Raw genomic sequence first — 22,225 nt, forward strand, 5'->3', positions numbered from 1 at the left:
CGCCAGCGAAAAACAACAATTTCATATCGTGTGCAACTTCAGTTCGGCTTTGGCAAATTATATAATTGAGCTTAAGAACTATCCAAAAGGTGAGCCGAGTTTCAAAGCTAAGTTTGCAGTATTCTTTCTAAGTTTTGACTTTTTACGCTGTCGATTTGACTCACGGCGAAAAACATTGTAAAAGTTATCGGCATTTCATGGTTTCGTTGAGGTGTCCGCTGACCAGTAAAATACTGTATCGTGCCCTGAAAAACGTATTTCCGCGGTGTCGTACCTGACTGGCTATCTGACTAGTTGACTGAACTGCTGACGGACTGTTGAGTAACTGGCCAACTGACGGTTTGACTGACTTATAACTGACTGGCTGACGGATGATTGACTCGCTGACTGACTAGTTTATTTGCTCAACTCAACCCGCCAACTGATTAGCTGACTGACTGGCTGAGTGACTGGTTGACAGACTCACTGGTACTTGATCGTCTTTGTGACCTAATATCCTCTCACTGACTGAGTGGCTGACTGAATGATTGATTAAAGGGTTGACTGACTGGTTGACTGACTTGCTGACCGACCAGTGACTACCTGGGTAACTGACCGGCTGACTGACTGACTGATCGACTGACTAACTCATACCTGACCGTCTGACTGACTGCCTGAGAAACTGATTGGCTGCCTGAGTGACTGTTTGACTGACTGGCTTTTATTTGAATTTTGTTTCTCTTTTTTGCTGGACAACAAGAAAGAATCAATGCTCAGGCTGTCAACTGTCATGGGAGAAAAAACTTTTATGCAATGTTAATTTTGCGAGAGGTTAAGCCAAATATCACAGGATATGTCCAAGGCCGACAAATTGTCTGTATCTGGTACATTCTCCTCATTCAAAAGGTTGAGTGAGAAAAAGAGCCACAACAATGATTGTAAAACCTTTAAGTCTAAGGGTGTTTGTAGGTATCAAAGAAGTCGAATACAATTGATTACCCATCCCCAAAATTTGTACCAGGTATGTACTCCTTTTATCTTATTATACATCAGAGGAATCGAACTCGTAGCAACACATTGTTTTCCAGAATTTTCATCGAAGTACATAATATCACCTTGACTATATGGTGCCTTGATTGTTAGAATAGGATCAATACCATGTATAGGAGACCCACAATTTGTTTCAATGTCATTGCACACATTCAGTGTAGCAAAATGACATCTATGGCTTGCATTCTTGTACACGCTTGTTAATTTATTACGTATGATGCACGATCCTCGCAGTAGAGAGCACTATTTATGCAACTGCGAAAATCAGACCTGAAAAAAATCAGGCCTGTACGGGATTCGAACCACTGACCCTCTGCGATACTAGTACAGCACTCTAACAATTGAGCTAACAAGCCAACTGGGAGTAGGCCGTTAAGTTGATTCGTAATAAACCCGTGATGATAAATCAGATACGATGAATATATGAACTTCATATATTCATCGTATCTAATGTATTACAGCTATACAAAGATAGATATTTGGTCAGAGTCTCTACAACTGAACAATTTTCGATTCAGTGTTGACTGTTTAGAAAGCCATTTTTTTCTCATATCTTGTACAAACTTAATACTGTCATTACTGCTCCTTTTTCTAACTCTGCATTTGATGTAGCAATACATTTTTGATGAGATAGGAATGGTTTCAAGAATTCCCCCGCACATCAGTTTCTTTATTAATTTTTTTTACGTGAAAGCTTTTCTATTTTTGTTACTGGCATTCTGCTATGCTCACAATCGAATCGTCTTCGCACATGGTACTCACCACTGTTAATATCACAACGATTAACAAACACCGCATGATGAGATCTGAATTCTTTTGCATATTTTATTTCTTTTGCAACATCATTTTGTTGTGCACACAACGCTGATTCGTCACACTTTTGTTCTATGCATGGCGCTATTTTGTCCAAATTATACATCATCACATTCATTTGACACCGCGTTATTTGGTACCAAACAAACATTCCTGCATAACAAAAACGCGAATTTCATATTCTCACAAAAGCAACATAACTAATGGAACGAACAGAAAAATAGCAGCGGATAATTTACTCTGTTTGAGCAAAAGCATAACAAATGTAAGCTTAATAATCACAATAGAGGACACAAAAATATAACAACTACGTTTATCTTCACTGATGAAAGTCCAACATGGCATCTTTGTTGTCGTTTCCCAGAGTTTGATCACGAGGCACCTTGTATCAAATGTTCTCCTGACACTCTGTCCACATCCACATTTCAGTGTTCATCGATAACTCATTTGATTTCTGGTTTGATTCTAGAGAGACCTTCGCTAAATCATTTGATTCTTTTACTATTTTGAGTTCGCGGAACGACCGGTTCGAAATATACGCTCACATTACACACGCCATCTTTTAGAGTGAGTCTACCTCGAACGGTTTGTGGGTCTGTATGTTTGAGCGTCGAATAGATGACACAAATTGTCAACGCATTCGATATATCCGCCATCTTTGAAATCGTGGAAAAAAGATTGCGCCTTTATTATTACGTGTCTGCGGTATTCCCCATTGCATGTGACGGAGTTTTGTGGACAAACCCGATGGTAAACCTATAGTCGGTCGCCCGACTAATGAATCTAATTCCTTACAGTAATAATATAGTAGTAATAACAATAAAAAGTAATGATATTGATAATAATTATCATCATTACATCATCATCATCATTATTATTATTAAAGAGTATTGTTGTTGTTATTGTTATGGCCAAACATAGTTTGTCTTTTTGCATTATTTTACTAAGTTATTTACCTTGTAATCTGGGAATGCTACCACCTCCCTTATTTCAACCTTGCTGGACAATTTGCTTTTTTGGATGGCTGTGCAAGGAATCGATCTTTCTTCAATATGAAATCGCCATCCTGAAAAGTAAATAGACAAACAACATATCTGAGGGTAATTTGCACAAACCCCTAGTAATTTGCAATTGGATCAAAATACGAAATATAACAATTTATTGTATTTGAAGGTATCATTTAACCGCAGGGTTACTGATTTATTTACTAACCTCGTCACGTTGCTGCTGTTGCTTTCCTTTTAGGGCTGCATTTCTGTCCTTCCCATGTTGGCAGTCAAAGAAATTGTAGCCCATAATATAAAATGGTACTCTTGTAAACTCTATTTTCTTACCAGTGACCTCTTTGGGCTCCTCCCAGTACGTAAAGTCTGTGATTCCCCTTCCTGTAATCTATAGACAGCCAGCATCAATACCATTGAAAGACCTGTTGGTCACTCACAGTAGTACATGTGGCAATTTAAAATACAATAAAAACGTTCCCTGGCCAAAAGTTTTAAAAAAGAAACATGAGCTTTCGGCTGTCGATCTACAGCCTTCCATGGATGAAAACATGAAATGTAAATATGTGAAATATATACCAAAAAAGGTGAGATAAAAGGGATAAGAAGAACAAAGTAAAAGTGTGGCTGTTGTTTAAAAAGAATGCTATACTGACTACGGATCGGCTTAGAATTATTGTCAGCATTCTTCGTCGCAGAGGTGTGCCAAGCCTCCAGAATTTTTCTACTACGAAAATGGCCTTTGTCGATAAGTCACCATGCCCATCTTCCAGCTTTCTTCCTTGTACCTTAAGCCCTAAAAACTTGTAGCAGGGGAGTCTGTAACCTGACTTCTTTCGTCCACAATTATGTGATGACCTGCATAATGTTTTACTGTAAATAGCAACGTTGTCGCTACCGATATTGTAACTTACAATGTTATTTGGATGGCAATAAATACTCAGGCTCTCAATAGTGCATGGTTTTCTTACAAATGCTGATATCCAGACTAAACATTGATATACATTTAAGGAATTGGTGACAAAATGTGTGATTTTTAAAGGTTGGGAATCTAGATCTGGAAAAGCAGGGATCCCTACTCAATTAGAACTGAAATTAATGGGCACCCCCTCTTTTAATTCATGTTTTTACTACCTTCTGCCCTTCAATGTTTAGGGGCACGCACGAAGAAAATGGTTGGTTTGAAATATATATTACAAATATTTGTCAGCTTGTTGCAGGATAAGTGGAAAAATGAAAAAGAGAGCTGTGCATTTAATGTATAACCTGAGCTGTTGCACGAGTTGTCCAATGTGAACAGATATCCAAGCCTTTTCAAAAACTTTCATGTTAACATTTTGTCTTAGTGAACCAGTGAAAGTCTTAATAGATGGTTAAATAAATACTTTTCTTCGGATCAGTAAGGTTTATTATGTTTCATGTTAGAATCTGATCTGACATTATATGTAGTTACAGCAGAGGTTACCGCATTAGATAACAGAAAACTCTTTAAAGGACGACGTGTACCAATAGCGAAAGGCGAATTGTCGAAAGACAACTAAACAATAACAAGTTTACCTCTAGTTGAAAGTGACTTCTTTTTAATTTTCTACGCTTACCAGCGGATGGTGACATGTTGGAGAAATTTGTTGGAGCAGTTAACGCTCCCTCCTCGTCTCCTCTTCAACACCAACTGGTCCCTTAGTCCCCTAGATAACCTATTCGACAGCCAGTGCTGAGAGGTTTTAATGAAGTAAAGGGCTAGAAATACATTTACTGGAGCTACGCTAATGCACTTTTTCTCCTTGGCAGATACTTTTTACAAAACCGTGTTTTTGAGCCTCATTTGAGCTTGTTTTAGAGAAAACTCTGCACTTTCTACTTTTTTGCCAAATTTCGCTAAAAACATTACGTTTCCTCTAGATTTCGTGCTTTCTTACAGATTTCAACGCAATATTATGAAGAAAATGTGCGTTTTCACTTGCTTCCAGATACCTTTTGCAAGCCCGATTTGAGCTTGTTTTAGGGCAACCTTATCGCTTTTCACTATTTGGCCAAATTTCGCTGACAACATTGCATTACACCTGGATTTCTTGTTTTCTTACAGATATCAATGCAATGTAATAGTAAAAAACCATGGGAAGACACAAGTGCTTTGCACTGCAAGTATTACGCCTGCTGGGCTCGTCTCGTTCGGGTGTGATAATCCCGTATTTAATCTCACTTAATATCATTAAATATGTCACTGGCCGACTAGCTCAAGCTATCAATACCCTCGAGTTAGCACCTGGCTAATGTGACAATTTTAATTAATTTTCGAATGTCATGGTTTTTGGCCGCCAATCTTTTCTTTGCACATTCGTATTACAAATGCGTGACTCAGTAACAGTAGAGATGGCACCGAGGAAGGTTTCTCGCCCTTCACTCGGGTCATCAGCCCTGAATTAATTCCACAATTGAGTTGGTAGATTCTTAGTACCAAAGTTTGAGGATCAACGCCGACACAATATTTTAAGCGATCGCCTATTCTCGCCAGTTTTCCAGGCGATTTTCAAAGAATCGACAGTGCCTATATTCGGCTTCAAGATGGCCGCCACTGCTCTAACAAGAAGTCTTCAAATGCAACAGAAATTTTCTGTTCCTCGTTTGGCTTGATAACCACTCTGCTTTGCCGTTCTTCTTCGGAAAGCTCTGAGTTCATTTCGCAGCTGAGATATTTTCTGGACACAGTACATCTCCGTGACATGTCTGTTGACGAAGAAAACGAAAGGCAAGCAAACAAAGAACAACCACGTGCTTCACAGCACTTAGAAATGCCAACGACACCAATGGAAAGCGTCGTCATCTGTGGCCATGACACCCCCAAACAGTGGAAACTCGCAGAGAGCTGAAACAAGAATGTTTCCCCAAATCTAAAGAAGATCATCGAAAAGGAAGATTTGGATACTCCAGAAAAGGTGCTGTTGATAAAGCAGCGAAGCACTCGCGTTATTAAGGACGTGTGTTACGTGTGCGAAAGAAACAGGGAAAGTTTGGCGATGGTGCTTCGAAACATTTGCGGATTTGGCAACCCAGAAGCGAAGGCCATCGTCAATGAAATTGTCGAGGAGGTTGCTGTGAAAAGAGGAGTGTGAATTTTTATCAAAAGTGCTATTCAGTTTGGTTTTTAAAAAGTTTGGTTTTTAAAAAGTTAGGATTTTTTCCAGCTTAACAAGTGCGAGGTTTTCTTATTTCTATAAACGGATGGTGGTCCTGTAACTAAAGTTATGAGTATTGCTAATGAATGTCAAGTTTTCCTGGCTAGAATGTAATCATAATTCTCTTAAGCTGCACCTTTTGGGTATAATATGTGAGCCCATGGTTATCATTACACTAGAAATACGTTTATAGAGACCGTGACCTTGGGAAGCTGCGATGAGGGGAAGCATTTTGAATAAAATTAAACCAGCCAATAGGAATAATATATTAGAAAGAGAAAGCAAAATCAAAACGACACACAAGTTTCAACCGGCAGGAATCAAACAGCGAGGAATGCAGCAAAGGAAAAGATAAGCAGGCTTTTTTTTATTAGTTAAACCGGTTTTTTTTACTCAACCGCATCTTCAAGTTACCCCACGTCTTTGTTTTCCGGAGCTATTTGAGCCAGTGGTAAACTCTTTTTCAGCAGATGAAAGTAGATGTGTAGAGTAACAGTATTTTCTGTAGTTAGAGATCACATCCATGGGTGCAGTATAACCCAATATTTTATTTAGTTAAAGATAACTAACACAGGCTGCACTTAGGCTAAATAGGCTGCACTTTAGGTGGCACACCCATGGATGCAGTGAAACCCAGTGTTTTATTTATGTTGAGGTAACTAACATAGACTGCACTTTGGGTGGCACACCCGTGGATGCAGTGTAACCCAGTGTTTTATTTATGCTAAGATAACTAAAATAGGCTGCACTTCAGGAGGCACATCCATGGATGCAGTGTAACCCACTGTTTTATTTATGCTAAGATAACTAAAATAGGCTGCACTTTAGGAGGCACATCCATGGGTGCAGTGTAACCCAGTGTTCTATTTAGTTAAAGGTAACTAACATAGGCTGCAATTTAGGTGCAGTGTAGCCCAGCGTTTTATTTAGTTGAAGGTAACTAACATAGGCTGCACTTTAGGTGGCACATCCATGGGTGCAGTATAACCCAGAATTTTATTTAGTTGAAGGTAACTAGCATAGGCTGCACTTTAGGTAGCACACTCATGGGTGCAGTGTAACCCAGTGTTTTATTTTGTAGAAGGTAACTAACATTGGCTGCACTTTAGGTGGCTCACCCACGGGTGCAGTGTAACCCAGTGTTTTATTTAGTTAAGGGTAACTAACATATGCTGCACTTTGGGTGGCACACCCATGGGTGCAGTGTAACCCAGTGTTTTATTTTGTTGAAGGTAACTAGCATAGGCTGCACTTTAGGTGGCACACCCATGGGTGCAGTGTAACCCAGTGTTTTATTTAGTTAAGGGTAACTAACATAGGCTGCACTTAAGGTGGCACACCCATGGGTACAGTGTGATCCAGCGTTTTATTTGGTTGAAGGTAACTAGCATAGGCTGCACTTTAGGTGGCACACCCATGGGTGCAGTGTGATCCAGCGTTTTATTTGGTTGAAGGTAAGTAGCATAGGCTGCACTTTAGTTGGCACACCCATGGGTGCAGTGTGATCCAGCGTTTTATTTGGTTGAAGGTAACTAACATAGGTTGCACTTTAGGTGGCACACCCATGGGCGCAGTGTAACCCAGCGTTGCTCATGAGTGATGAGTGACTGTAACCCAGTTTTTTTCTAGAGTGCTACTCTTTAAGTAGTATAAGGACATTCAGACATTGTCTTTATGACAATGAAATTGTTGTGAGGAAACATGTCCTCAAGTAGCATGGTAGCACATTGTTATGTAATTCACGCATTTTTCCAAATGTTTAGTACTTTTCAGAAGACTTTTTCGATTCGATTGCACCTTGATTATTTCTTTACCGTTACTCCTCCTGCATTATATTTATTTAAGTGAGCAATTTTTATGACAGAAAATGTCCTTCTTTCAATAACACGGTGGAATAAAATTACAATTTACACAAAAATAGTACCATGATACTTTTTAGTAGGAAATATTAAGTTTTTTACCAGCACAGTTAAGCCAGTTTACCCGCCTTATCGATAAACGGACAAAAATTGCTCCGACTTTGAGACGACATTACAGCTTTTTGGCAGCCACTGCTGAGAAACCAAATGTGCCAGGGAATTACACCCAATTAGGAAAGATATTTTCTCCCCTCCAGCAGTCATTATAAAGCCGTTTTGTCCTCTCAAAATTGGATGTAGTTCACACATTAAAGGCGATAAATTGATAAAAAAAGATTTACAATTATCCCGTTGTCAATAGGCTCTTATTCACGTATTACTGAGCTGGGTAATAAACTTTTTCTCGTGGTAGAATCATGGGGAAGAAGTTGTTCCTCATTTTAATAAGGATTTACATAGTACTCCGTAACAAAATCGCTGACATTGTAATAACTAAACTTTGAATGTAACTATTGTTGGATAATTCATGACTTGACGAGGGAATTCCGCATTAAGGTTACTTCCCAACTTCAGAGGCCGAAAAAATAGCTTTTTCTTTTATTGGACTAGATTAAAGTTAGACATTTTACCTAAAGCTTCTTAAAAGAAAAATTAAAAAATCTCAAAATGCGTCCGACTTATTTAGAAAACATATTTTCAAGTCAAAGTTAATGAATCAGGAAGGTTTCATAATCTTGTAAATGGGCGAACCTCTAGTGGAATATTCGCGGCATTTCATGTTATTTGTATATTTTGTATATAGTGCGCACTTGACAAAATTCACACGTGGAAGTTCTCTGCTAAAGGAAGTCTTCGCATGCATGAAAAACATAAATCAAAATTAAAGAGGAGTCCTTGAGTAAAGGAAGGGAAAAACAGGCCCAAAGAAGAGAGAAATAGAAACAATTTTGTCTGGAAAGAAGGAGGCCTGGCATTCCTTTCCACGCCGGCATCCAAATTGCGAACAAAGAGGGCGCCATCAGCATTTGTCGTTCAGAAAGAACGAAAGAACGTTAAGAAAGAAGTTTCCTTTCACTTAGCAAGTACCGGCCTTGATACAAAAACATAGACAATCACTTCGAATGGTATGAATTTATGAATAAACCTTCCCGAGGGAACTCATTTCAACAGAGCGAGATAAAAAAAAATTGTGACTGCTGTGCATTACTATTCCCGGGAAAATCTTGATTCATTGTCATTGACGCTTGGAGGTCCACTCTTCCCACTTGTTCGCGGTTTTAGGGGGCGACATAATCTCTTGGTGTGGCGCTAATTTTTTACAAATCTTTAGGAGCTGGGTAGTTACTAAAACATGGAACCACCCAAAACCGCCCAAAACCACCCAAAAACTACCCACAACCACCCAAAACCAACCACAACCACCCAAAAACCACCCAAAACGAAAAAGGTCACGCAAGCACGCAAAAGCCTGCGCCGATGTTTCTTGTATTCTCAGTTGTTAAAGTTCCTGTTAACGTCCAATTATCTGATCGTACCAGGGATATAAAAAATGTTCAGTATGATTGGTAAACGAAGAGAACTTTAAGTGGATAAGGTTTGTGTCACTTTCAACTACGGTAAATGCTCTAATAGGCGTGAGGGGGACTTATTGGAGGGGGGAAGTAGGGCGAGCTGTTACAGTATTTTTGTTTCTGATGAAGGGAGAGCTCGTTATTTTGAAAAAAATCTAGCTCTCGAGGATCTACTTGAAATAATATCACTGCCACCAAAAGAGGACCGCCGCACTAGTTAAAAGGCCTTTGGCCAAACCACAGATCAGGCAGGTAAAATTTATGTCTTGTCTATTTAATTAGCTCTAAAGGGAGAGCATGTGAAGTAGCTAATATCAAGTAAAATTACAGCCTCTCATCCATAACTAGCCATTTCAACCCCACCAACGACAAAAAAGGTTGTCTTATAAAAAAAAATTCTGCAGTTATTGCGTGCTTTGGAACAAAAGCTACTGGTATGTACTAATATCTTACAGAATGTCAAATGCTACTGGACAGAGCTTTTTATGGCTGGATGGCATAATCAGCACACTTTGGAGTGTCAAAATTACAATTTTTAAACATAAACTAGAACATGAACTATAAACTGTAGTCTAAGTGAATTTGAAAACTAAAACAGAACTTGAAATGAAAACATTTTCAACTCAGGTTGTCAAATTAAGCTTTTTTTCAAACAAATGTGTAAGCATTCACAGTTTTAGTTTCTACTTCAACATAATGTCACTAGAAAAAAATTATAGCTTGTCTATTTAATTAGCTAGAACATGAACTATAAACTGTATGAACTATAAATTGTAGTCTAAGTTAATTTGAAAACAAAAACAGTAACTTGAAATGAAAACATTTTCAACTGAGGTTGTCAGATTAAGTGTTTTTTCCCCCCAATAAATGTGTAAGCGTTCACAGGTTCACAGTTTCTACTTCAGCATAATGGTACTAACGATATTCTCTTTGTAAAACATTGAGTGGAACCTTTTCACGTGCCACTTTCAACTAACATGCCTTTGGCCTTAAAACTCTCCTCGCTTCCATGGGGCAAAAAAGTCCAAGTTCTTTCTGTTGTGTCTTCACTCGAAAAGCAACTCTAAACTTTTAAAAATACGACCTTTAATACACAACGATTAAACTAAAACTGACCAGCAACTTACAACACATGCGGTTAAAAACAAAAATGCTAATAAATTCATAACAGTTCTGGGTTACGAAACTCCCGCGGGATTTTAAGCAAATTAACATAACACTCTTTCCCCGACAAAAAAACTGAAAATATTGCAATTCTAAGTCCTTACGCAATCTTCCAAAATAAAACCGTACATCCGTTCATCATTTCTGTTCTTTCCAAAATACTAATTACATTTCTTCAATTAACCGCTTTGGTTTACTACGAAGTCTAGTTGGATAACGCTTTCGAACTTGAACTTTGGTGAGTTCCTCGGTAACTTTAGCGGGTTCCTCTGTTCAGGATACATTAGGCATCTGCGGTGGTGGCACGGCAGATAAATCGGGCGCCTCAGGTGCAGAGACTGGTACCAACTTCGGCGAACCCTGAGGCCTTGGCGGAACGACAGGATTATAATCTGCTTGCGAGTCTGATGATTCAATCGGCGGTGCTTCCGGAGGACGCACAGGTATCACTTCAGGATAAGCATCATCAAAAGGAATCTCTGCCATAGGTTCGGTATCTGCCACCTTCGAACCAGCTAAGGATCGCAACTGATTCACGTGTCGTTTCCAAAACAAATTCCCCACCATAACATGATACGTAACAGGCCCCACGCGATCTTGAACAACTCCTTTGATCCACGGTCGCTTACGATCTCGATAATCTCTCACCATGACTGGGTCACCAGGAAGAAAGTTACGACGTGTGGTATGGTTTCCAAGCTTAGTTTTCTCAGACATCCCGGCCGACAAATCTGGATGCAAGGCGTCCAATCGGGTACGAATTCTACGACCCATCAGGATCTCAGCAGGAGTGCATCCAGTAGCTGTATGAGGGGTTGTCCGGTAACTCAGAAGGAAACGTGCTAATTTGTCCGCTTGGGTTCCGGGCTCATCTTTCATGGTTTTTATTGACTCTTTAAAAGTTCTTACGGCTCGCTCGGTTTCACCATTGGAGGCTGGATGGTAAGGAGCGGATAAGCAATGACGAATTCCATTTGACTTCAGGAAGTCTTTCATTTCCTGAGCAACGAACTGTGGACCGTTATCGGAGATGATGACCTCTGGTAGACCATGGGTGGCAAACAAGAAACGCAGGGCTCGAATGGTCGTTGATGCAGTGGTCGAGGACATTGGAAATACTTCAATCCACTTTGATTTCGCGTCCACTACAATCAGAAACATCTGACCATTAAACGGACCGGCGAAGTCGACATGTATCCTCTGCCAAGGTCGTGTGGGCCAGATCCAGGGACTGCTGACTTTCTCTGGACTCTTACAGCGATTTGCTTGGCAGGCATGGCAATCTCGCACTGTTTGCTCCGCATCGTGATCAAGGCTGGGCCACCACACATGCAATCTGGCTAGAGACTTCATACGGACCATTCCGGGATGATTCAAATGCAACTCCGATAAAACAGCAGCCTGATATTTGGCCGGAATCACTGCTCTGGTACCACGAAGGATACAGCCGTCTTCCACGGTAAACTCGTCTTGCTTGTTGTAATAAATCTTAAACTCATCTGAAATACATTTTTCCGCTGACCAACCATGCAGAATGCAATGCATCACACGAGAAAGAACTGGATCCCCACGTGTGGCCTCACGGATTTGTGACACAGTGATTGGAGCTCGTTGCATTTGAACGCGGTTAACTTGATCAGCTTCGATGTTCCAATCATCCGGCTCTTCGACGGTCTTTCGTGGCAATCGAGACAGTGCGTCAGCGTTGGCATGATCCTTGGAAGCCCTGTATTCAATGTCATACTGATAGGCGGACAACTGAATAGCCCAACTTTGGAGGCGGGACGCGGCCAGCACCGGAATACCACGTTTCGGACCAAGCAACAAAGTGAGAGGTCTGTGATCCGTAAGCAATGAAAAACGCCCTCCGAATAGGTACTGGCGGAATTTCTTTATGCCAAAAATAATTGCCAGAGCTTCTTTCTCGATCATACAATAATTTTTCTCACTTGCTGAGAGACTGCGGGATGCATACGCGATTGGTTTTTCTTCGCCGTCACCTGAGACATGCGACAAAACAGTCCCCAATCCATATGATGAGGCGTCAACAGCCAATCGAACGGGTTTATTCGGGCCAACAACGGCGAATTAAGGAGCAATTCTTTTAACTTCTTGAATGCTACTTGACAGGTTTCCGTCCAGGTCCAAGGTGCGTCGAACATCAACAGGCGATTCAATGGGTGGACAAGAGTTGACATATCGGGAATTAATTTACGATAATAATTCACCAGCCCCAAAAAAGATTTCAGTTCCGTTGCATTCCGTGGCTCTGGAACTTCTTGAATGGCTTGTACCTTAGGTGATGAAGATGGATTCCGTGCCGGTCCACCACGAACGCGAAATACTCCACGGAAGGCTTCATAAGCACACACTTTGACTTTTTCAATTTCACACCCATGCTGTCCAAACGTTTAAGAGTGTTTTCCAGACTGCGAATATGCTCTTTGTCGTTTGGACCCGTTACGATTAAGTCATCCAGGATACCACCAACTCCATTAAGGCCACTCAATATAGGGTCCACTGTTTGCTGAAAAATAGCTGGACTTGCCGCCACTCCAAACGGTAGGCGCGATTAACGGAAAAGTCCCAGATGAGTGTTAATCGTGGCATACTACCTGGATTCCTCATCCAACAACACCTGTTGATATGCTGAGGACAGATCTAGTTTAGAGAAACTCTGACCACCATTCAGCTGCGTAAATAATTCTTCCGCCGTAGGCATGGGGTACTCAGGCACATCCAAAGTTGGGTTGATAGTGACCTTATAATCCCCACAGATCCTCACGGTGCCATCCGGTTTTAGGACTGGCACGATAGGCGTAGCCCAATCTGAGAATTCCACCCTCTGTAACACACCGATTCCTTCCAACCTCTTAAGTTCCTCTGCAATCTTCTCTTTCAAGGCAAAGGGAACCGGTCTAGGTTTAAAGAACTGCGGGGTGGCATTCTCCTTGAGCTTGAGATGAGCGGTCACTCCCTTGATAGTGCCCAGGCCTCCATCAAACAGTGACGCGTACTTAGAAACCAAACTTTCTCCTCTGTCGCACGGCTCAAGGGAAATCTGCTTGATCTGCTTCCAGTCAAGTCGAAGAACGGACAACCAATTTCGTCCCATAAGTGCTGGACCATCACCGGCCGTGACAATAACTGGAAGGCAGGCTTGTTGATCACCATACGACACCTGGACTTTCGCCTCCTAAAGAACTGCAATTTCATGCCCTGAATAACTCTTCAGTCTCACGTCAGTTTGCCGCAGAGACTTCGCTGCCAATACACCCGACCAAACATGGCTCAGAATGATCCTCACAGAAGCACCAGTATCCAGCTGGTGTCCACTGACTTTCCATCAATCAGTACTGGCACGATCAATTCGTTACATCTTTTCTGGGAATTGACTACGGTGAACATAGGCGAGGCGGACCTGTCCACTGGTTCGGCCATCGTCACCGTTTCTTTAACGCTATGGACTCCACCGGGTTTATTTTTTCTCTGCTTCCTACTTTTCTTACTTTCTCCACCCTTGGCTTTAGGTGCACGCCTCTCCTGACAATTAAGTATAATGTGGCCACACTTCTGGCATCCATGGCACTCTACTTTACGATGAAAACATTATTCCAGTGAATGGCTAGTTTTACCACACCTGAAGCACTCGGGAAAAGCTCCCTCGACTTTCTTGACATCGTGGGCGGAACCATGAAATCCTGAGGCTTCCTTTTCCGTTAACTCACTAGCACAGGCTTTTTCCAATGCCGTTTGTAATGTCAACGTCGCTTCAGCAAGTAACTTGCGTTGAATTGACTGTGAACGCAAACCACAAACAAACCGGTCTCGAATGGCTTCCTCGCGATAAAGGCCAAATTCGCAGGTCTCCGCTAACTTTTGTAGCTTGGCGAGGTACTGTCTAATCGTTTCCGAATCTTCCTGTTCGGCTTTGTGGAACTTGTATCTTTCCGCGATAATTATCGGTTTTGGATCCACATGCTGTGCCACAATCTCCACAATTTCCGCAAAATTTAATTAATTTGGTCTCCTCGGCGCTGAAATGGACCTCAACAAAGCATACATCTTACTACCCATTAATGTAAGTATGCTCGGTACACGCTTATCTGTCGGTACACTGTTAACTTAAAAGAACATTTCGAGTCGCTCCACATAATGTTTCCAATCGCTGCCCGGCGTAAACTCCTCCATACGCCCTAAACACGATGGATCTAACACGATGCTAGGCTGCGCTGGTTCTTCCAGTGTATCCGCCATCCTCGTCGCCAACTGTTGTGTCTTCACTCGAAAAGCAACTCTAAACTTTTAAAAATACGACCTTTAATACACAACGATTAAACTAAAACTGACCAGCACTTACAACACATGCGGTTAAAAACAAAAATGCTAATAAATTCATAACAGCTCTGGGTTACGAAACTCCCGCGGAATTTTAAGCAAATTAATATAACACTTGCAGGAACATTGACAGCACCAAAACAGAAGTTTTGATCATATTCTCCTAGACATTTTGTCAGATAGTGCAGGTACACATTTCCAGTATACTTAACAATCTTCCCTGATTTATCCGTCCTGTCTCGCACTCCAACTGTCTTCAATACTACTACATCTCCTTGGTTGAAAGCACTTTTTCTGCATTGTTCACACCTTTGAACAGCCTCGGGGCACAGTTTGCCGTCTTGTTGATAAACCAGATCATACTGCTTTCCTGATATTCTGTCTCGGTTCAGAAACTCAGGGGCAGCGGTACCAGTCTTGGCTTTAACCTACCAGTGTCCCATAATTTTGAGTTAGAACAAAGCAAGAAAAATTAATACAAGTCCTGTGAGTAGGAAGAATAACAAACTATGGTGTTCTAGTACCTAAAAAAGTTTATATTCAATAAAGATATATGAATGCCAATACTATGTAGAAATAACGTGCCTATCAATGCAAAGCCTTAGAGGGAAGTTCAGGGATACCGAGCATTATTTCGATGAGTTTTTTTGTATAGCCGCTGGGATGGGGACATAACTTACTGATGATCCCGGGGGATGCAGTAATCTGATGTCTGCAAAAAGATGATTTCTTTTCAATTGTTTTCATGTATTTTCAATAAATAATAAACTAGCCAAAATTTTTACCAAAATATCCCATTCAAGAAACAATATCGTGGGCAATTTGGTGTGGCTGGGGTTTGTGATGTTTGGCTTTACTGGATTACTTTTCTGGCTCCATGGTTGGGCATTTGACCAATTTTTATTGGACTAGGATCAAATCTCACCTATAAGGCACAGTTTGTATATCCCACTGTTTTGGCGGGCCACAGCACTTATAAATACCGCACTTTCCAAGATATAAAATTTTTCTTTTTGCCTTTGTACAGTGGTTCATAATGATTCACAGTGATTATTTCCCATTATTTTTTTAATGTTTAAGGCGGACGGCCGGGCCCCCGATAAAGGGAGGTGCAATGCCCGCCGGCCTACATGTCCAATTCCGACCCATGGCTGGCGTGCAATGCCTTAGGATTCTCTGGGAGACGGGATTCGGTGACATTTGTAAGACTTGTTGCTTGCCACAACAGTAGGAGATACGAACTTCGCATGACTGTGAAACTGTCTTATTGTCCAAAGCCCTATCTTACAACTGATCACCGCTGAGACACGTGGCTTAAGGCAGTTGCATTTACAATACCCTCTGAACTAAAATATATAAATAAATTTTGCATTTTATACATCACTGAATAGAGGTTTACCTCCCATGCAGCATATTTGCCTTTCGAAAGAAGCAAAGGAGAGACAGTGGCTTTTTCGCAAGGGAGTGGTGTCACAGAGATCCTGTCAACAAATAACTGAGGCTCTTACACATTTCATTGTTCCCTTCTTGCGGTTTTTGGGCCACTGAAAGGGATACTGAAAGTACTATGCTAGAAGAGAAAAGTGATGCGTCGACCCATTCAATGCTACAACATCGCCTCCCCTCAGGACTTTTAGCTTTTAAAGATGGTTCTAGCCCTCCTGAGCCAAAATCATGTTCAAATACCCTGCCCAGGTGGCAGATATTAGTGGGTCTAATTAGGGTTGACTGTTAGCCGCTAAACGGCACAAATTAGCCTCTAAATTTAGCCTCTAAGCGTAACTTAACAACGCCCAGATTTTTTTAAATGTAAGTCGTGAAAATATTGTAACTGCATTAGCCGTATAAAATAGCAGTGTCCAATAAGAAGCTGAGCAGGTGATCAAGTGACGTCACTGCTCTCTACAGAATTGACAGAAAACGAACGATAACTGCCTAGCACTATTCTTTTGAAGCGCGTAACCGTTCTTTGAGGGTGTTTTATGTATAAAAACCATGAAGGTTTCTTCCAGATGGGTTTCTCAGTTTTTTTTTAATAACTATATGTTATCGTATAGAGTGGTGTGTTTTGGTATGGTGTAGTCTGATCAGCGCAATTTGGTCTATCTCTAAGCAATCTGATTGGCTTATCTTTTTTTGGGTGTATCTCAAAGCAATATGATTGGCGCAATTTTTTGGTGTATCACAAACCAATCAGATTGTAGTATTTTCCGATATCGCACCAATCAGAGCGTACTTGCTAATTTGTGGTTTAATTTGACAGGTCCTCAAATTTTAGCGAATCAACGCGTGACTCGGGGAGAGTGGTTCGTGAATTAAGAAAACGTATTAGTTGTGTTCAGAAAGCGGTGGAGTTGTGAACGTTGTACGACTATGATTATATTTCGTCCTAAAGGAGACCGAGTGGAACATGAAAAATTTTGAATCAAATATTGCTTGAGAGCAACTTCAGGATATTTCATGGCTATATATGAGTTAATCAGCGATTCCATTTGGAATTTCGCTCAAAGAACGAGGTAAGAATGATATCTACAAGAGTTGCGAGTTCATCTATTCAATGTAATGGTTCGTGTCCTTCGTGAGGACTTATCGCTATGATCTGTCGGGGTTAGAAAATGTAGTATGGTATCCCTGTGTATTATGTGTACGTATGTCACGTGACTAGCACATGGAGAGAGATCCGCCATCTTGATTAAAAAAGACCTGTCGTTCTGTTGATATTTATATTTGTCTCGTCCTGCTTCTTCCTATAATATTACATGGTGGCAGCGGTGTTAGCCCTACATAATGCCTGATACAGAAGATTCTAGTCCTGGACTAATTCCATTTCAAGTTCAAACGGCGAATAATCTTCCTCCTCCGGAAAAATTCAGCGGAGCAAATTCACCACAACAAGCTGAACTTTGGTCGAAATGGTTTCGTCGTTTCGAAAGATATCGGACTGCATCTGGCCTCAAACATAAACCAGACATCGAGCAAGTCGGAACCCTACTCTACGCGATGGGTGAATGCGCCGATGATATTCTTAAAACCCTACATATCGACGAAGAAAAAGCTTCGTACGAAGAGGTGAAAACAGCCCTTAACGAGTACTATGAAATCCGTCGCAACGTGCTGGTTGAGCGCGCCAAATTCAATAAAAGCATAAAAAAACTGGGAGAACCTGTGGATTCGTTTATACAAGACCTATACAGACTCGCGGATGACTGTGAGTATGGTTTACTCAAAAATGAACTTATTCGTGATAGAATAATTGTGGGAGTGTTCGACGATGCACTTTCTGATCGACTTCAATCCAAATTGAAGCTAACATTAGAAGAAGCAGTTCAAATTAGTCGAAAGGCAGAAGCCAGACAACAAATTAGAGAAGTTGTACGGGGGAGTACACAGACTAGCACAAACTCCGTAAATATGGTCAAGCGTGCAAGCCAGAATAATGAGCAAAAAGACAACTCCCTCAAAGTATCAACAAGTGCTCCTGATGCGGTAACCACCCACACCAAGACCGGAAGCAATGCTCGGCTAAGAATGCCACCTGGTTAAAATGCAAGAAGAGGGGCCATTTTCAAGCAGTTTGTCGAAGCCAAAACAGCGAGCAGTTACAACAAAAGAAAAAAGTACATGAAATTGAAGAGGAAAATCCACACTTTCCCTTTCTAGGAGAAATCCAAGGGAGGGGGGGGGCAGCTAGATCGTTCAAGTGGGGATAAACGAGAACGTTACTCGCTGCAAGCAAGATACTGGCGCATCTGTATCCGTTGTCAGTGACTCATTACCCCGGTTAAAGAATCAGCCTTTGCAGAATGTCCAGCTAACACTCATGGGGCCGGGGGAGACCCACATACCTGTTACTGGATCGTTCCTAGCCACGATTAAGTACAGACAATGCAAGATCCCAGAACGTGTTTATGTCATTAAAGTGCCACTCCGACGAAAATTGTCTCTGGTTTTGACATTTTTTTAGCGCCAATCAAGTTATTATGGCTAGAATTGTACTATGCGATGGTTTTTAGGTCGATGGAAGCGAAATACGCCTTGATATAGCTGGCCGAAATTCACGAAAAACCCGTCCGCCATTACTCAGCTCACAACCGAGCGGTTTTACGCATGAATTGGCCTGTGACGTCATATGCGCACTTTCGCATCGTGCTTCGGGTGTTGTGAGAGATTCCACAATGGAAATTCCAGGTGTTTCATAAGATGTATTCTTCCTCGAATTCTTCTTCCAGTTCATCTGAAAGTGAAGGTGAAGAATATTTTAACGAAGTATCTTTCGAATGTGGCAGTGTTGTTCCGTATGACGAGGATCTAGAGCCATTAGCCACCGAAGAAGAGGCTGTAGAACAAGAAGAAAGAATGGCTAAAGAAACCGAAGTAGAGCGCGAATATCGAGCGAGATTAACTCGTCAAGTGGATGTTTCTGCATGGTGCGATAAGAAATTTTCCTATGACAACGTTTATTTGTTCATCCTGACGTAAGCCTTAACAGAAACTGCCTTTACTTTTTGTACACAGCCCATTCTAGTTCGATCATGTCTTTTGTTTACAATTGCGGCCATGTAGCTTTTTGGTTGCTACGGAAAGTTATTGTTTGTTCGAATTTTTTTATTTGTCTTCGCATACTTTTACTAACAATCAGCTTAACTCGTACGTTTCTTATTTAAAGGTGCGTTTGTTCTAACTGTTCACCCGAGTTCGCAAGGAAAGCAGAAGAATGCCAATGCTGTCAGGAAATCGATCGTTGTGGGGAGGTTATGGAAGAGTTTGGCGATCGAAAGAAGTGCATCACACTTCATCCAGGGTTTCAAGATGTTTGCCTGAACAGGCACGTCTTACAAGTTGCTGCGTTGAATCTTAAGACTAGATCTGGAAAATCTTATAGAACAATAGACACTCATGGTCGAAGAACGGAAGCAGAGTAAGTAAAAAAAAATAATTATAGCAGGTCAATTTTGGGATTTTCACAGTGACAACGGTAAATTAGCTGGAAATAGACTAAAAGCTATGCTAAAGTAACACTATTAATTAAGATTTCCTTGCATTATATTTCCTTTGCATGATTCACATCCCTGACCCATTTATGATGTTTTTTTTTGGGGGGGGAGAGGGGGGTGGAGGGGATGGTGTTGACCAGTCGGTCACAGTCGAACACAACGAACTTTATTCATGATGTCAGCCATGGCTTAATACACACACACAGACTCAAAACGCTTCTTCCCATTATATCTAAAATTTATTATTTGTTGTTCTGTTAGGTTCCTGAGGTCAGTGGCTTACCGGCAGTTTACCAGGTTACTCTGGGATTATATTGGTAGCTCGAGGCGTTATCCACTACCCTGTTGTGCATATAGCAAGATACGAAAGCATTTTCCAGCTGAGAATAGACAATACCGCGGCTTTGAAGATGATGAAAATTAATGTTTCTGGACTGGCAGTTTTTTGAAAGACCAAAACCATTTGAATTCCAACTTTATTCATTTTAACAAAACACAACAACTCTAAGGGCCATCAAAGGTAGAGTGAAACAAAAAATAATGGCCCACTTTTGTAAATTACTTTGGCTGTTTTCACTGAACACACTATTATTATCCTGATATTAATTTCTAACCTAACCTGACCCTGACAGTCCGATGAAAGACTGGAGCAAGGCCAAACCTGTTTCAAATTATGCAACATTGAAATTTCCGAGGGGGAGAAGGGTTACGGGAAGTATAAGGGTCAACTGAAAATTCTAGTGAAGGGGGGAGTTTAAAATGAAACTCCTTCCATGGGGGAAATATGGCTATTTTCTGCAACCACACACTGCAAATTTACTACAAATCTAGTAGCATTAATTATTGTCTTCTGATTGACACTGGTCCCTCTTGTGACCCCGTTTTGGTTGTCCACACTTTGAACAGTGAGGAGGTCTTCTACCACTGGCCGTCCTCTTCTCATTTGTCTCTTGAAGCTCCTCCTCCTCAGTGCAGGAAAATTTATGGCAAAATGAACCAACACTTCCCTTTTGTTTTATTCCCAGTAGTATTTTCTTTGCTGAAATACCATGTAGCATACAGTGTACTTGCATGTGGAGGCTATCAGAGACAGTACATTCACATAAATCTAAGAAAATTAATCCCTACAAAATCCAGCCATGATGTTAAATGTCATTTCAATAAACAAATAACAATAAACAATGTACCAGTGCATGTAGGCGGGATTATTTATTTAATCACTTTCACCAGAGTGTGGTGAGGGTCGCACAACAGAGCGAGGCTCCAAATTAAGTGCGCCCTATATCCCACCCATCCCACCCCAGGGGAGGACATCCATCACACAGTAATCTCGTGTGTGGGAAATTAACGTCTCCTACCCCAACCCTGCAGGAGACGGGACCTCCATTTATTCGTCCCTATCCGAGAAGACTAGAATATCTAACCATTTCTTGATGTTATAGAAAGGTAGCAAATTCTTCTCAATTATTTTAAGACCCTGAGTGTTGGTCCGGCCGGGGCTCGAACCCTCGACCTCCCGCACAACAGTCCAGCGCTCTATCCATTGAGCTAACCGGGAGGCGATTATTACTGTTTCCCTTTCTTTCCGTCGCTTATATTTGATAATTGCCTCCCCCTTATCTTCTTTATCCTCCAGCATGCTGTGCATGGGATCAGGGACTTCACGCTTTAGCTCTTCTTTCAGCAACTTAAGAGTCACTCTACCTAACCACCACGTGAGGGGCGGCCAAGGTCGGAAAAATGGACCCCTCGATAACCAGAGATAACCTATAGTAGTCCAGAGAAATAGTCCAGAGATAACCTATAGTATGCTAAGAATCGTGATATAAGTTTTAGGTTGTAGAGTTTTTACATTTTTGAGAAAATTCCGAAAAACCGTCGACCACCCGTGAAGCCGAAAAATCACAAAAATGAGGTCAAATTTTATGATCAGATAATCGAACTCGCGTGGAGGCGCATAACAAATTATGGTTTTCCTTAGTATATAATTTATTAAGGAGGTATTGCTAAGCTTCCTTGATAACATTTCAGACTTGCAATAGTAATTCAGAATTCCTGGAGAGCAAGCGAAGAGAACCGAAATTTCTATACTCTGAAAATCAAAAATTCCACGCCGTTTTCAAACATCTCAAAACATACTCGGTACTCTGTAGAATTCTTTCAAAATTAAATTCTATCAAGTAGAAGAGCTGTTTTTGAACGTGATATAATTCTTTTCTTGGCAAAAGTTATTTCTGAGACGAGCAGCCCCATGCAAGTTGACCCAATTTGACCTTTCGA

At 41.1% G+C, this 22,225-nt stretch overlaps 1 protein-coding gene and 1 pseudogene across 1 annotated transcript; both read left to right on the plus strand.

The window, feature by feature from the left end:
* Positions 1–5,192: 5,192 nt before the first annotated feature.
* On the plus strand, positions 5,193–7,924 carry LOC148735126 (uncharacterized; annotated as a pseudogene).
* Positions 7,925–19,112: 11,188 nt separating this feature from the next.
* LOC111342894 (uncharacterized) lies at positions 19,113–20,904 on the plus strand. The gene is made up of 3 exons (XM_022950021.2): positions 19,113–19,378; positions 19,618–19,869; positions 20,207–20,904. The coding sequence occupies exons 1-3, from the start codon at positions 19,152–19,154 to the stop codon at positions 20,367–20,369; spliced, it is 642 nt and encodes a 213-aa protein (XP_022805756.2). The 5' UTR covers positions 19,113–19,151; the 3' UTR covers positions 20,370–20,904.
* Positions 20,905–22,225: the final 1,321 nt, after the last annotated feature.

The sequence above is a fragment of the Stylophora pistillata genome, chromosome 3, assembly GCF_964205215.1.
Source record: "Stylophora pistillata chromosome 3, jaStyPist1.2, whole genome shotgun sequence".
Classification (NCBI taxonomy): Eukaryota; Metazoa; Cnidaria; class Anthozoa; order Scleractinia; family Pocilloporidae; genus Stylophora; species Stylophora pistillata.

Coding starts and splice junctions, on each gene's coding strand:
- LOC111342894 (XM_022950021.2), top strand. CDS start 19,152: ATGTATTCTTCCTCGAATTCTTCTTCCAGTTCATCTGAAAGTGAAGGT. Junction 19,379..19,617: donor CAAGTGGATGTTTCTGCATG/GTGCGATAAGAA, acceptor TCTTATTTAAAG/GTGCGTTTGTTCTAACTGTT. Junction 19,870..20,206: donor GGTCGAAGAACGGAAGCAGA/GTAAGTAAAAAA, acceptor TTGTTCTGTTAG/GTTCCTGAGGTCAGTGGCTT.